At 36.0% G+C, this 15,868-nt stretch overlaps 1 protein-coding gene across 2 annotated transcripts; it reads left to right on the top strand.

The window, feature by feature from the left end:
• The first annotated feature begins 165 nt into the window (after positions 1-165).
• Positions 166-12,416, top strand: KGD4 (alpha-ketoglutarate dehydrogenase subunit 4). 2 transcript variants are annotated; one of them, XM_072958566.1, is made up of 5 exons: positions 185-292; positions 7,018-7,121; positions 10,218-10,281; positions 11,425-11,609; positions 12,146-12,416. In XM_072958566.1, the coding sequence occupies exons 2-5, from the start codon at positions 7,116-7,118 to the stop codon at positions 12,161-12,163; spliced, it is 273 nt and encodes a 90-aa protein (XP_072814667.1). In that variant the 5' UTR covers positions 185-292; positions 7,018-7,115; the 3' UTR covers positions 12,164-12,416. The 2 variants fall into 2 exon arrangements, with proteins under 2 accessions (XP_006197608.1, XP_072814667.1); XM_006197546.4 differs by lacking the exon at positions 7,018-7,121 and having other exon boundaries at positions 166-292.
• The last annotated feature ends 3,452 nt before the right edge of the window (positions 12,417-15,868 follow it).

The following is a 15,868-nucleotide window of genomic DNA, read 5'->3' as shown; positions in this document are numbered from 1 at the left end:
ATCCAGTTATCACAAACCTTCGTCTGCAAAATGAAACAATGGGAAACACGTGGGTCGTTCCTAGGCAGAAGAGGGGCGGGGCGGGGTCAGGCTCTAGTGGGTGGGGTTAGCTCCACTGTGGAGGCGGGTCCCTCCCGACCGCTCGCGCCTCCCCGTGACGTCACAGGCCAGGCCCGCCCCCAGCCGCCCAAGGACTCCTGTTATAGCCGCTGCCCGCTAGCGCCCCGGAAGCTGCGCCTTCTCGAGGGTCATGATGGGCAGCAAGATGGCGTCTGCTAGCAGGGTCGTTCAGGTAAGGAAATTCGGTCTCTTACGCGGCGTGGGCGGTAGGGATGGTGCTGACTATACCAACGGCGCTGGGGAGGAAAGGCGGTGGCGGAGGCTGCGCTGTGACCGCGGCCCTGGGTAGGGCCAGCAGCGGCGCCTGGGGGTGTACGTGAGAATTGGACCTGAGCTGGTTGGGTCGGGCAGTGAGCCGGGGACCGGAGCTGAGGGTTCGAGCCAGGCCGCGGCAGTGCATCTCAGGAGTTAGGCACGCAGGTGCTTCGAAGTCTCTGGACTGCCCTCCACCAGCACCTTGTTAAGCCCTCTTAGGCGTCTGTGGGTTAGGCTCCCCAGGCAATAGCCTGGCCAATCGGCGACTAGTAGTGGCTGTGTTGTCGCGGATCAGCCAATCGGAAGGAAGGCGGTAGCGGTGAGTGAAAGGAAGGGAACCCTGCATCTGACCCAGTGTCCCTTCAAGGTCTTGGGAACGGCCGGAGAACTGGCCCCCGCGGGCTGCGTCCTCGCCCAGGGCGGGTTCTCCCCCACTAATCCAAGCGTCTGGTTACAGGCTTGGGGGTGGGGAATAGAAAAAAGATATATTTTAAGTTTATCTGTAATATGTGTCTTAGTGTTGGTTTCCTAAGCTTTACCCCCTGAGTTTAGATTCGTGCTAGAGGAACTTTATTGTTAGTCCACACATCGGTTACAACTCCTGATAGCTTTTGTATTTGCTTCTCCAGCTGTGGTCTGTAGCTTAAATAGGAGAGGTAAAATTGGTATACAGAGGGCCACAACCTCCACTTTTTGTGTGTGCTTTACATGATCTTTTTCAACTCTAAAAGTATGTTATTGTATGATTAGCTTCTGCCTTTGATATGAGAACTGCATTTCCCTTTGCACAAGTACATCTTTTAAAAGTTCTTAAAGTTGTATTCTTAAAGTTGTTTCACTCTGAAGGCTAATCCTACATCCCAGTCTTTGCTCCCATTGCATCGAATAATCCTCACTTATTCAGTGGGCAGTTATTCAGTGTTAACTTAATTAAAGACACTGTAAGGACAGGAGAACATCTGTCAAAGGACTGGTATCCATAATAAATAGTCATATATATCTGCAGTGTATAGCCCAACTTTTAAAATCAGTAAAAAAAAAAAAAAAACTTTATATTGCACAAAGGAAGAGGTCCACATGAGCAATAAGCTTGTGAAAAGATGCTCAGCATTATTACTTGCCAGGAAAATACAAATTAAAACCAAGAAGTACTACTGTACCCACCAACATTATTAAAATGAAAAAGACTGACAGTACCAAGTGATGATGAGAACATGAAGCACCTAAAACTCTCATGTATTGCTAGTAGATGTGTAAAATGGTACCGCCACTTTGGAAAACTTTTGTTGATCTCCAGTACTGGTTAAACATACCTGCCCCACATCCCAGCAGTTCTGCTAATAGGCTTGTACCCCAGAGAAGTAAGTGCATATACCTATAAAAACACTGTATAAAAACATTCATAGTTGCTTTATTCATAATAACCCCAAACCAGAAAATAACTAAATATCCATTAGCAGGATAAACAAATCGTGGTTGATTTGTTAAAATGGAATAGTACACAGCAACAGTAAAGAACTAACTACTGATGTTAAAAATAATACTGTGAGGTATACAATAAGAAATGGTCTGTCTCCTAACAGAGCTACAAAGATTTGTATACAAATTCATAATACAAAGCAGTATGTGCTGATATTATATAATAATTACACATTACCATTAGCAAACTGAGTACTTCTGTGCCAGGCCTATATCAGGGCTGGGACTGCAGTGCCAAAATGACAAGACATGGTACCTCCACAAAGTTTAGAACTTAGCTGTGGATCCATACCTTGAAGAAAGAGTATTTCAATAGACTGACACAAACTGATGGCAATTCACAAAACATGGTGTCACCATTAAGTAGAGAAATTTGGCTGGACTATAGGGTATTCAAAATTTTAGAAGAATAAGTTATAAGTATTCATTAAATGCCTGCTGAATGCCAAGCAGTATATATTTGATATGTTTGGGACGATGCAAAAGTAGAAAGGAGATAGCCATTTAGGAAATCATTTAGCTGCAGAAGACGCAGGGGAAGAAGAAGGGTGGTTGGATTAATTCAGGGTTTGAGATTTGCAGGTGAGGTGAAAATAACCAGTAAGGAAGTTGAGAGTCCTAAGAGGATGTTGAATGGACTATGGGTTCTAGGCTAGATAAGAAAGGAAGTCAAGTCAGGATGGAACCAATGACTAGGGGAAAAGAGAATGATCAAGGAAATGAAGAACTTGATGAAACTGTGGGAAATAATAGAAGAGAGGTACAGGTTGGTTATAGTTGAGATTAGATGTTAGGTTAAGATTTAGGAATGGTACATAGAGGGGAGGATATAGCTTAAGTGCTAGAGCACATGCCTAGCATGCATAAGGTCCTGGGTTCAATCCCCAGTACTGACTCTAAAAATAAATAAGTAAACCTAATTACCTCCACCTCAGTAAAATTAAAAAAAAAAAATCTAGGGATGTTACAGCTCTGAACATGAACATAAATATTACACAAAAGTACAAATCTTTCTAAATAAAACAACAACAACAACAACAACAACAAAAAAACCCCACAAATGAAAGCAAAGGAAAAGATCATATGACAAGGGAATTTATATTTAAATAATATGACAGAAATATACCAAACCTGTGAGTTATATCTATAAATGTAAATCACCTAACCCTCTTTTAAAAATTATTCTCATATTGGCCAAAAAATGACTAGTCAGTGTTGTGTTATATATAAGAGGCACAGCTAAAACTGTCTAAGAGACTTAGAAAGGTAGAAATAAAAGGGTGGTCAACTGATCTTTGACAAAGGAGCAAAGGCAATACAATGTAAAAAAGATAGTCTTTTCAATAAATGGTGCTGGATTGAAACACTATGCTGTACACCAGAAATTAACAAAACATTGTAAACTGACTATACATCAATAAAAATAAAATAATCTCCAGATTCCAGTAGTTTGACATTTTAACTGTGTATCCTGTAGAAAAACAAAGGATACAGATATTTGCATATTAAGCCAATGAAAAATATTTAAAAAATTTTTAGCATTCAAAAATGATGCTGGAACAATTGGACATCCACTTGCAAAAAATGAATCTAGACACAGACCTTATACTTGTCACAAAAAATTAACTCAAAATAGATCATAGAACTATATGTAAAATGGAGAACTATAAAATTTCCAGCAGGTAACATAGAAGAAAATTTAGATGATCTTGGGGTTGGCAGTGACTTTTTAAATATAACACCAGTGGCACAATCCATGAAAGAAATAATTGATAAACTGGGTGTCATTAAAATTGAAAACATTTGGTCTGCAAAAGACAGTGTCAAGAGAATGAGGAGAGAAGCCACAGAATGGGAGAAAATATTTGCAAAAAACATTCCTAATAAAGGAAAGTCAAGATATACAAAGAACTCTTAAAAGTAAACAATAGGAAAACAGCCTGATTTAAAAAATGAGCAAAAGAGCTGAACAAACACCTCAACAAAGAAGATGTATAGATAACAAAGAAGCACATGAAAAGATGTTCAACATCATAGTCATTAGGGAATTGCAAATTAAGACAAAAGTCAGACATCTCTACATACTTATTAGAATGGCTGAAATACTGACACCACCAAATGCCAACAAAGATGTGGAGCAACAGGAACTCATTCACTGCTGGTGGGAGTGCAAAATGGTATAGCCACTTTGGAGGGCAGTTTAGCAGTTTGTTACAAAACTAAACATACTTTTTACCATGTGGTTGAATAATTGCACTCTTTGGTATTAACCAACTGAGTTGAAAACTGATATCCAAACAAAAACCTGCACATGGATGTTTATAGCAGCTTTATTTATAACTGCCAAAACTTGGAAGCAGCCAAGATGTGTTTTAGTAGGTGAATGAATAAATAAACTATGGTACATCAGGCAATGTAATATTATTCAACACTAAAAAGAAATGAGCTCCAAGCCATGAGAAGACATGGAGGAAGTGTACGTGCATGTTACTAAATGATAGAAGCCAATCTGAAAAGGCTACATACTGTATGGTTCCATCTGTAATGACATTCTAGAAAAAGCAAAACTTCGGAGACAGTGAACAAACCAGTGGTTGCCAGAGACTAGGGGAAAGAAGGGATGAGTAGGCAGAGCACAGAAGATGCTGTAATAGTGGATACATCATTGTACATTTGTCAAAACTGATAGAATGTACAACACCAAGAATGAACTCTAATGTAAAACTTTGATAATGACATGTCAATATAGTTTCATTAATTGTAACATATAGATAATCCTGATAGGAGGAGATGCTAATAGTGAGGAAGTCTGGAGGGGGAGAGGGCGGTAAATGGGGAGGGTGCCCAGTGGGTATATGAGAACTCTGTGCTTTCTGCTCAATTTTGCTGTCAACCTAAAACTGCTCAAAAAAAAAAGTATTAAACAATGGTAAAAGGATAGGTGAAGATATGTCAGACCAATGCAAATATAAAAGGAGTTACAATCTTGTTATCAAATAAGGTAGAATTCAAATCGAAAAGCTCTTAAAAAGACAGAGGACACTTTACAATATTAAAAGCTACATTTCACAGTTAAGATATAATAATTATTAATTTTGTACTGAATTACTCAGCAACTTATTTCATAAAACAAACTATAGGAGATGCAAGGAGAAATAGAAAAAAAAATTCTTAGAGAAGTCAATATACCTTTTGACAATAAGTTAGTAGATGAAAAATTGTTAAGGATTTAGAAGACCTAAAGAACATAATAAGAATGATCTTGCAGATAATCACTAGGTACTTGCACCTTTATAATAATTATCCACTTTTCAAATGCATATGAAACATTTGTGAAAATTAATCACATATTAGGCTCCAAAGAAAACATCAGTACATTAAAAAAAATACAAATAAAACAACATTCACTAAGATGCAATGGAAAAATTTGGTGTGGGGAGGTGTAATCAGGTTTATTCATTTATTTATTTTTAGAAGTGGTACTGGGGATTGAACCCAGGACCCTGGGCATGCTAAGCATGCATTCTACCACTTGAGCTATACCCTCCCTCTTAACATGCAATAAAAATTAATAACAAAAGTAAAAAATAAACTGGCCCTTCTGTCTCTGTATATTTTTTAAAATTCTGTTAATGCTTGGGTTAAAGGGTAAATACAAAATGAAACTGTAAAATGTACCAAAAATAATAATAAAAACACTACAGCTAAAGCAGTAATCAGAGGAAAATTCATATCAAATACCTATCTTAATAAAAGTTAAAATAAATTAATTTAATGTAAGTATCCAACTCTAAATAAATAAATATCCAACTCTATATAAGTGAGAAAAAGAACAAAGAAAACCAAAAGAAAGCAGAAGGGACATCTGACAAAAGCCTATAACCCATTCTTGTTAAAAAACAGTCAAATAGGAATTGATAGAAAATTCTTTGACATGACTCCCTTAGTAAAACCGAGAACAATATAAGGATGCCCAATATTTCCATTATTGTTTAACATGGTATTGGAAGTGTTAGCAAATGCAGCTATGGAAATTGAGCGTATGATAAAAGGTAGCATCTTAAATTAGAGGAAATGAACTTTTTAATAAGTACAACTGGATAGCCTTTTGGAAAAAGATTAAATAAGACCCACTGCTCACATCTTATACAAGGGTAAATTTCAAATGGATCTAATATCTTACTGGAAAAAATAAAACCAAAATTGCAAAGAACTTTATACATGTACAAATGAGTGCATATAAAACTGATCAAATCTAAATGCTTTGTGTAGACTGTACTATTGTTAGTTTCCTGGTTTTGTTACTGTATTATAGTTATGCAAGATGGTACCATAGTGGGAAACTGAATGAAGGGCACACAGACCTCCCTGTAGGTTTTTTGCAAGGTCCTGTGAATCCATGATTATTTCAAAATAAAAAGTTAAAAGAAATGAAACCATACAACTACCAAATGAAAACATAAATTTCTCTATAACCTGAGAGTGGGGAAAACTTTTCACAACTATGACATAGGAGCAATAAGGGGGAAGCTTGATAATTTGGACTGCACTAAAAAGGAAAAAAAAAACTTACTCATCAAAAAATAATATATCCAAATTTTTTAAATGGATAAAAAAATGCAGCAGACAAAGGGTTAATAGCCATTATATACAAAAACTTGTAAGCACAGAAAAATGAGTAAGAGTTGTAAACATATTATTCACAGGTAAAGAAATAAAAATGTCTCTTAACCATATGAAAAGATAGGCAGTGTTACTTATAATAAGAGAAAGGAAAATTAAACTACGTAGAGGTAACATATTTCATCAATTTGATTTTATTTAAAATGTACAGGTTGGATCACATGTGTTTGGGAAGGCCGTGGAGGACTAGGCTTGGTTGCTAGAGGAATACAAAATAGTATAACCCCTATGAAGGGAAAATCTGGCAATACCCCTCAAAATTATGTTTTTCTTTTTTGACCTAGCGCTATTTTTTCTGGAGATCTCTCAGAGATACACTGGCAAAGATAAGAATAGTACAAGGATATTGACTCTGTATTATTTTAATAGAAGAAAGACTGGAAACAAATTAACAACCCAAATTAACAGGGGCTGATTGAATAAACTTGGCATTTATCATGAATTCCCTCACATTCCAATCTTTTTTTTTTTTTCCCTCAGATTCCAGTCTTAACACTGCAGCATTTTTCCTTGCCTTCCCCCATCCCACATTTGTACGTTCTTTCTCACAGGGAAATCCCTGGCTCCACCAATCATCAATGCATGTATGTAATCATCTGCTCAGTCCTACAGTATATACAAAATGATTTCAGAATAGCTGTATCTATAAAACCAGCCTACTAAGTAAAAAGTTCAAGATTTCTTTGTATTTCACTTTTTATTTTTTTGCCTTTAGACTGAAAGTATATAGTCCAAGCACTATGAATGTTATTTGGATTAGCTCCTTTTTTCTCCTTAGTTATAAGCCACTCAGCTGGTGGACTGCTACTCACTTTCTTTATATTTATATTTAGAATTTTAAAAAGACAGTTTTGGGACAGGAACATTTGAGCATAAGCTAAGTATTAAATATATTCAAGAATTATTTTTATCTTGTTAAGTGTGAAAAATTACTTTGATTATGGCTTAACAGAAATCCTTTTCTGTTAGTGATATATGTAGATGGTATTAATAGGTGAGATGAGATGATTGGATTTGCCTAATGGAGCGGTTGATCAAGTAAGATTGATTATATTACTGTTGAAGTTGTGTAATGTGTTTATCAGGGTTTATTTTAGTACTCTCTTCTTTTATGTATTTTTAAAATTTTCTGTTAAAAAAGGGGGGACACCAAACTGTGGGAATGTATATGGGCACATTACACAATATTTTGAAGGGTACAAAAGCAATGTTGAAATGAGTTCTTTCTCTCTGGTGTATGTACATTTGTCTAAGTGTATGTATATATACTTACATGCCTATATAGTTAGTCCTAACTCAGAAAAGGTCATTCACTTATTTGGCAGATGTTTACTGAGCATTTACTATGTACTAGGCACTGCTACAGAAGTGCTTAATTCTCCAACTCTGCCTTTCTAGAAGCTTTGCCCTCCTGTAATCATTGGCTCATTTATCTGTTCTCTTACACAGTATTCTTAAGGTGTTAAGGATGCTGTGGAAACACAGGAGGAGTTTTAAAATCAGAGTTAGGAATCGGGAGCTTCTTAGAGAGGACCGACATTTTAGCTGTTTTAAAAGATAAGCAATCAGGTGAAAGCAGAGACATGGAAATGGGGTAGGACTCAGGAGAGGTCCCCTGGCAGAGTGCACAAGCTGTAGATTAAATGTAGATGGAACTGGCAGGATGAGATAGGAAAATGAGAAGTACTTCAGAATAGCTGGAGTAAATGGTACAGTGGTGGGGAATGAGGCTTGAGAGGTCCGGAGAGCCCAGATCATCATGTTCCTCTTGAGTGCCAAATGCGAGCTGGAAGCTGAACATCTGAAAAACTTAGGACTGTAGGATGGATAGAACACTCTTTCAGAAAGTTTGGCTGTGGAACCAGTTACTAGAGGGAGAGAGAAGTTTTGTTTTTTAACGTGAAAGACTTGGCCATGCTTTTCTGTTTAGGGAGACAACTATCTTCCAGCATTTTCTCACAGCAGCAGAATCATAGTGGTTAGTTTTCAGGCCAGTCCTCACAAGCCTGTGTACTTCTGTACTCATGTAAAATGTATAATATGTAGTACAGATATACAGATATATTGCAGATAAACACAAGCTTCAATCTCACTAGACACAGCCACTTACAGATTACTTTCGTTGAAAATAGTGCTCTGTTTATTGGTCTCAACATTGTACATTCGAAAGATTTCCTACTGAAAGTTCCACTTAAGATCCTCTATAGCATAAATCTGGAATTTTAGAGATAAAACATTAATACTCCTCAAATACCTGTTCTTAAAAGCAGTATTCTAAAATCATGTATTTCCATAGGTATAGGAAAGAGACTAAAGGGCTATCAGATTTTTAAATCTAAAACATCTGGGGGTTTGGGGCTTACAGATAGTCTTTTCTTCTTTGTGCTTTTTGGTTTTTTCCCAGATTTTTTACAGAGAACATGTGTCATTTTCTGTCAGAAAAAGTATTTTTTTCATTACCTAATTTTCAGTACACTTTTTAACCTATTCTAAACTGCCAGGTATTAACATAGTAGTGAAACAACACTCAGTACAAGTCAGGAAACTTCCAATTCTTATCAATCAGCAGGGCAATTAAGAAGTTTTGCAACATAAAGTCCATGTCATATTCATAACAGATTTTTTTGTTTGTTTTTGTTTTTGTTTTTTAATTGAAGTATAGTCAGTTGACAATGTGTCAGTTTCTGGTGTACAGCATAATGTTTCAGTCATATATATGCATACATATATTCATTTTCATATTCTTTTCCATTATAGTTACTATAAGATATTGAATATACTTCCCTGTGCTATACAGAAGAAACTTGTTATTTATCTATTTTGTATATACTAGTTAATATTTGTAAACCTCTAACTCCCAATTTATCCCCACTCCCTTTCCCCCAGGTAATCATAAGATTGTATACTACGTCTAAAATTCTGTTTCTGTTTTGTACATAAGTTCATTAGTGTCTTCTTTTTTCTTTTTTTTAGATTACACATATGAATAATATCATGGTATTTTTTCTTTCTCCTTCTGGCTTACTTCACTTAGAATGATAATCTTCAACAGGTCCATCCATGTTGATGCAAATGGCATTATTTCATTCTTTTTTATGGCTGAGTAATAGTCCACTGTATAAATATACCACAACTTCTTTATCCAGTCATCTATCAATGGACATTTAGTTTGTTTCCATGTCTTGGCTGTTGTATATAGTGCTATTGTGAACATTGGGGTGCATGTATCTTTTCAAATTAGAGTTCCCTCTGGATATATGCCCAGGAGTAGGATTGCTGGATTATATGTTAAGTCTGTTTTTAGTTTTTTGAGGAATCTCCATACTGTTTTCCATAATGGCTGCACCAAACTGTATTTCCACCAACAGTGCAGAAATGTTCCCTCATAGGGTTGTTTGGAGGTCAGTTGGCAGTACAGTAAAATGTCTTGTGATGTATAGGTATGAAGTTATTACGAATAGCAAATAAGATAAATAGGGCAGTTCATAGACTAACTTTCCTGGTTGGGAATAGTAAAATAGTAAAACTTTAAGTTGTTGTCAAGTACGAAGTTATTTTAACAAAGGTGTCTGCTTGTGAACTTCAGTAGATTTTTTTATTTATTTTATTTATTTCTTATGTAATTAGTGAGGTGATTTTAGAGCTTCATTTCTTTTTCATGCATTTTATTTTTCCTTTAGGTAGTCAAGCCACATACTCCATTAATAAGGTTCCCTGACAGAAGGGACAATCCTAAACCCAATGGTAAGTTATACTTTATTTAGATTAGAAAAAAAATGTGCATATAGATTTATACATGAATATATTATAGACAATATTTCTCATTTTAAAATCAGGTAGACTGTTGTAGCTTAGATCAAAATGAAACTTTAGGTTGCATGCAAGTAGAAACTAACTTTTTACTACCTCCATTTAAAAAGGAAATAACTCAGGGAAGGGTATAGCTCAGTGGTAGAGCATGTGCTTAGCATGCACCAGGTCCTGGGTTCAGTCTCCAGTACCTCCATTAAAATAAATGAATAAATAAACCTCATTAACTCCCCTTACACACACACAAAACACAAAATAAAAAGGAAGAAACTCAACAGTAGATATTTCTGAATTTTTAATGATACTGAGTTTATATAGGGGAATTTTTATTCTACTTTTCTTCTATCTGCTGGAAGAATTTTGCATGCTCACATTTGCAGAGATTATGAGGAATAATAACCATTCCTCTATTTCTCTCCCAGTTAACCTTTTCTTTTATTTACTCGTTTATCTATTCATTCATTTCTCAGATTGCCTTAGACATTAGCAATCATTGCTTATAAAGTAGTCGAAGACTGAACAAGTTTTGTTTTTCTCTGAGCTTTCCTTTTTAGCAGATCCTCTGTCACTATCTTTATTATGAAATACTTGACCTTTAATTCAGGGAGAATTTTGACAAATTTTATGTGGATATTTTTAACTTATAGCTCTTGAAGAATTAAGATAGAGGTGACAAACAAGTATAAAGGCAATGAGAAAATGAATCTCATCTACATTTACCAACTTTCGTATTTTCCATTGTAAGATATCACCATAAACTCTACCAAATAACACAATTTAAGTAATGTAGGTTATCTGTATGGATTGAACTCCACTACCTAGCAATTTCATTATTTTAGAAACCTGTTCTTCAATTTAGTAATTCACTCACTTAAAACTACCTCATTTGTTTTAGAAAGAACTTTATGAAGTTATATATAGCTTCCCAGCTAAGTTATTCTATAGTACTTATCTCTTGGAATTATAATACTGATCATTTTAAGAATAACTTGATTATTCAATAATAGGTAACTCAACATAGTATTTTAAGACACTGAACAATTCCTTTAATAACTTTTTTTAAATTTTTCATTTCAGTATCAGAAGTTTTAAGATCAGCAGGACTACCATCTCATTCTGCAATTTCACAGCATTCTAAGGGAAGTAAGTCACCAGACTGGCTGATGAATCAGGGCCCACCAGACAGTGCAGAGATGATAAAAACATTACCTCAGAAGTACAGAAGGAAACTTGTGTCTCAAGAAGAAATGGAATTTATCCAAGTATGTTGTTGCTCTTTATCACAATGCTGTGGAAAACACCTTAACATTATTGGCTTTTGAGCTTCACATGCTGATTTAACATGTTCTTCCCACTGTCTTATCAAAATGTGTCCAAAGCTAAGACAGAGACGGTCAGGTGGATAGGATAGGACTATGAGAAATAAACCATGTTTGAACCCTAAATAAATGTACATGAAGGTATATATCTGTAGATGTATACTATGGTAATAAACAGCAAAATATATATACCCCATGGGAAAAAAGCTCTTTAGAGTCCTCAATAATTTGTTTGAGTGTAAAGGACTTCTAAGACCAAGAAATTTGAGGACCATTGATCTAGGTCAACCTTGAATCCCTTTCAGATCTGAAATTCTTTATAAAATGACATGAGTGCCCCAAAGCTATGAAAAATCTAAAATTGTTTTTAAAAACTACCAATCATTTTGCTGAAACTGTTGTAAATTTGTATAGTGGCCATGAAGACGTTTCTTTAGAAATGTAACACCTAATCTTACTGTTTATTTTTCCCTTTTCAGCGTGGAGGTCCAGAATAATCACCGAGACTGTGGCTGCTGTTTGTCATCAGACAACAGAATAGTCTTTACAATAAAGGACTTCCAAAATGACAAATGAGAAATTATAAATTAAACAACTTTAATAAATATCGTGTAAAAAAAAAAAAGAAGTATAGAAGATTTAGATGGACTCTTGTATCTCCTAATTTATGTATCTTGGTCAGCTTCTGCACAAGCTTGCCTGATTGTTTATATACTTTATACTTATTAAAGTATACATTTTAAAATGTTATTAATTTACTCTTGATTATCAAGTATTACCAGTGTTGAACTATTAAAAGCACACGATGTCTAGTGAACTATCATAGGTTTCCTATAACCTCTACTTTTCTTCAGGTTTCTATTCAGACATGGAAGGAGTATATCAGGCAGAATTGCTGCTTTCTGGAAGTGATTTTCCTGAAATTGGATGAGGATCAGTGAAATAATGACTCCATTATTTGTTCTTAATCCTCTTAACATACATCCATTCACAAAGTTACTGGAGTATAACTGGCTTAATAAGCATATCCTGCTCTAAATGATAAAAGTATAGCCATGGTAAAATGGGTGACTGTGGTATTAAGACTAGGGGGTTAACACAACCTCCCTACGTTGAGTTTATTGTTCACAAAAAAGTGTCAGAATATAAAGTGGAAAATAAGAGATCAAAATGAATACAGCATAGGAATAACGTTTGACCAGAAATGGCAATTTATTATGTTTTTAGGGATGCTAAGAAAGTCATGTTCTTTGGTTTATTTTACTGTTTTGTGATTGTGTATACACATCCTGATAATCATAAACTTTCTCAAACTTATTGTCTAAAAGCCTCATAAAATCAACCTAACCATTTACCTTCTTAAGGCAGTTAATGAACTTTTAATAGGGTCTTCCTGTGCCAAGGGTATGTATTATTGTGAAAGTAAAGCCTCACAAAGTGAAATGAATTCTCTTCCATACCTTTAATGATTTCTAGAATATGCCTTAAGGAAATCATCCCTAATAGTAAGGTTAACTCATGAGCAATAGAGAAGAATTGTTGAGTACATTTTTATATATACAGTACAGTTTCCAGTGGGCTAATCTTTATACTTTTTTTTTTAAACTATTCAGAGTTGATCTGCTTTTCATGTAAATTGTGTATTGTGGCCTACTATAGATGTTGCCCCAACTCAAATGTGAGATAGGAGTTTGGTGCTAGCAATAAGCTGTTTTGGTGACTCATGAGAAATACAGGACTTGTGATTTCTTTTTTATTATTTAAAAATATCTGGAAAATTTTCTTACAAGCTAGTACTATTCTCTTTTTTATCTTTAGCTTTCTCATTTCAGTAAAAGGAAGCCCAAGGCCAGGTTTTTGCTTTCAGAAACAGGAGGTTCAGGTAATGAAGAGTGGCTTGAGTAATACTGCAGGCCAGCAGTTAGAAACCCCAATACTGGAACTGTCTGAGGGACACCTTTACTACAGCTGCTGCCATGAAAGTATTACAGTGAAAATATATATCACTTGTATGGAATTTGTGAGGTATAAGTATGGCAGAAGGATGTTAGTGGGAATTGCTATCCTTGGATGAGTTCCTAAGGAAGATGGTGTCATGGAATTTGGGCTTGGCTTAGAGTAAATAGCTTGTATTTTTATTTAGGGATTAAACAGGTACGTCTGTAACTGTCAGCAAATTGCTGAGTTTGTCCAAGTTGCAGTTTTCTTTCCAGTGCTATGCAGTGTGGTAGGCAGGATCAAATTAGTGTATTGTCTATTACTTTGTAACAAATCACCGCAAAACTTAGTGGCTAAAAACAACCATAATCACTTAATAGCTCATGTTTTCTCTGGGCCAGGAATTCTGGAGCAGCTCAGCTGGGCACTTGTGCTCAGTGTTTCTCATGAGGCTGCAATCGGATGCCACTTCAGGTTGCAGTTATCTGAAGGCTTCCCTGGGGCTGGACAATCCACCAGGTTGATGCTGGCTGTAGGACAGAGGCCTCAGTTCCCCTCCACATAGGCCTCTCCAGTGGGCTGCCTGAGTGAATTCATAGCATAATGGCTGACTTCCCTCAGAGCAAATGGTCCCAGCATACAAGCAGCAGCAGCAATGTCTCTTTACGATCTAGACTCGGAAGTTACACACATTCACTTCTGCTGTATTCTACTGGTCACGCCGAATAGGCTTTCTCATTGGGTGAGAAAACTATACAAGTACATTAATACCAGAAGGCAAGAATCACTGGGGCCATCTTGGAAGCTGCCTACTCATTACTGATGTGGGAAAGTGCTCTGTAAGTTGTAAAATGCTATACAGGTGCTGAATGGTATTTTATATATACAATGACCTAATAAACCCCGAATATCACTCAAACATTGCTTTTGTTACCCTATTTAAAGTGTTCTAAAATAGGAATTTACTTGTCAGCAACATGGTATAATGTGATTATCACTTCATATACCATGGCACACTTCAGAACTTGAAGCCTCACAGGTTTACTATCAAATTTAGAGCGCTATTTAGCTTATTGCCACTACAAGTGAGGCTAGATTATTGTTACAGTGATGTCTTTTAGAAGGAACGTTCACCTATGTCATGTGACATTGTATCATTAGGTATGACTTGCCACAATTAAGAGGTGTAAGTGGTATGTAGATGGTGTGTTTAATGCAGTGTATGAGAATTTTGCTCAATGAAGGCATCAGAATTCAATAAAGACCCAAGTAGTGACAGCTGGAAGGTGACCAATAATAGTGCTTTATGTGATAGCTAACATAAACTGAACACTGTCAGACACTATCCTAAGGGGTTTTGAAGTGTGAAGTCATTTAAGCCTTGCAGCAATCCAGTGAGTAGGCCTTATTACAGAGGAGGAAACTAGGAACAGAAAGATTAAATAATACTCTCAAATCATAAGTCTATGAGTGAATACTTATGGGACCAGTATTCATAGGCAGGTATTCTAGATCCAGAGTTAGGACTCAACATTTACACTGTATTACCTTGGCTAACTTATGAGCTCTTGTATTCTGCTGCCTTCTTTAACATAACTGAAAATCAGGATTCTCAGCTTTTAGGAACATCAAATGCTCCAGCTCAAAACCTTAGAGAATTCTCTTTCCCCCACCCCAACCCATATCCAGTCTGTCAGCAAATTGTATTGACTAGAAGCCAAACTGATACTACCTAATACATTTGGATTGCTGCAATAATTCTTAAACTGGCCTTCTTGATTTTCCTTGCCATGTAAGTCTATAGTGTAGCCTCTCACAACAGCCAGAGGGAACCTTTTTAAAACATTAAGTCAGATCGTATCACTTGTCTGCTCAAAACTCTGCAGTGGCTTTTCAGTAATTTCCTTATAGTACCACCCTATTTAAAACCACAAACCCTACTGTCTCCCCTTTCTCTGCTTTATTATCTCTGTAGCAATTATCACTATGTATCATAGCATATGTTACTTGTTTATTGCCTCCCATTGGAAGGTAGGGATCTTTGTTTTTTTCCCTGCTGATTGATTTATCAGTCTTGACAGAGCCTGGTACATGGTAAACACCCAATATATATTCGTTAAATAAATGATTTAATGTGTTTAATTTGTTTTGTGTGAAATCTGTCTAAAATTTGTGCAAGTTTCATTTACTCCTCGCAACCACCTATGATGTGGTCTGTCTGCCACTTTTCAGAGTAGAAAACTGATGGCAAGCTATCTGTTCCA

Source organism: Vicugna pacos, chromosome 3 (genome assembly GCF_048564905.1).
Source record: "Vicugna pacos chromosome 3, VicPac4, whole genome shotgun sequence".
In the NCBI taxonomy this organism is placed as follows: domain Eukaryota; kingdom Metazoa; phylum Chordata; class Mammalia; order Artiodactyla; family Camelidae; genus Vicugna; species Vicugna pacos.
Note: the sequence above shows the minus strand (reverse complement) of the source record. Positions and strands in the feature narration are given on the sequence as shown.

What these genes read in the sequence shown, in the direction of transcription:
- KGD4 (XM_006197546.4), top strand. Translation starts at nt 251, where the DNA reads ATGATGGGCAGCAAGATGGCGTCTGCTAGCAGGGTCGTTCAG. An exon ending in CTGCTAGCAGGGTCGTTCAG is followed by an intron (nt 293 to 10,217) that starts GTAAGGAAATTC and finishes TTTTTCCTTTAG; the next exon opens with GTAGTCAAGCCACATACTCC. An exon ending in GGACAATCCTAAACCCAATG is followed by an intron (nt 10,282 to 11,424) that starts GTAAGTTATACT and finishes TTTTCATTTCAG; the next exon opens with TATCAGAAGTTTTAAGATCA.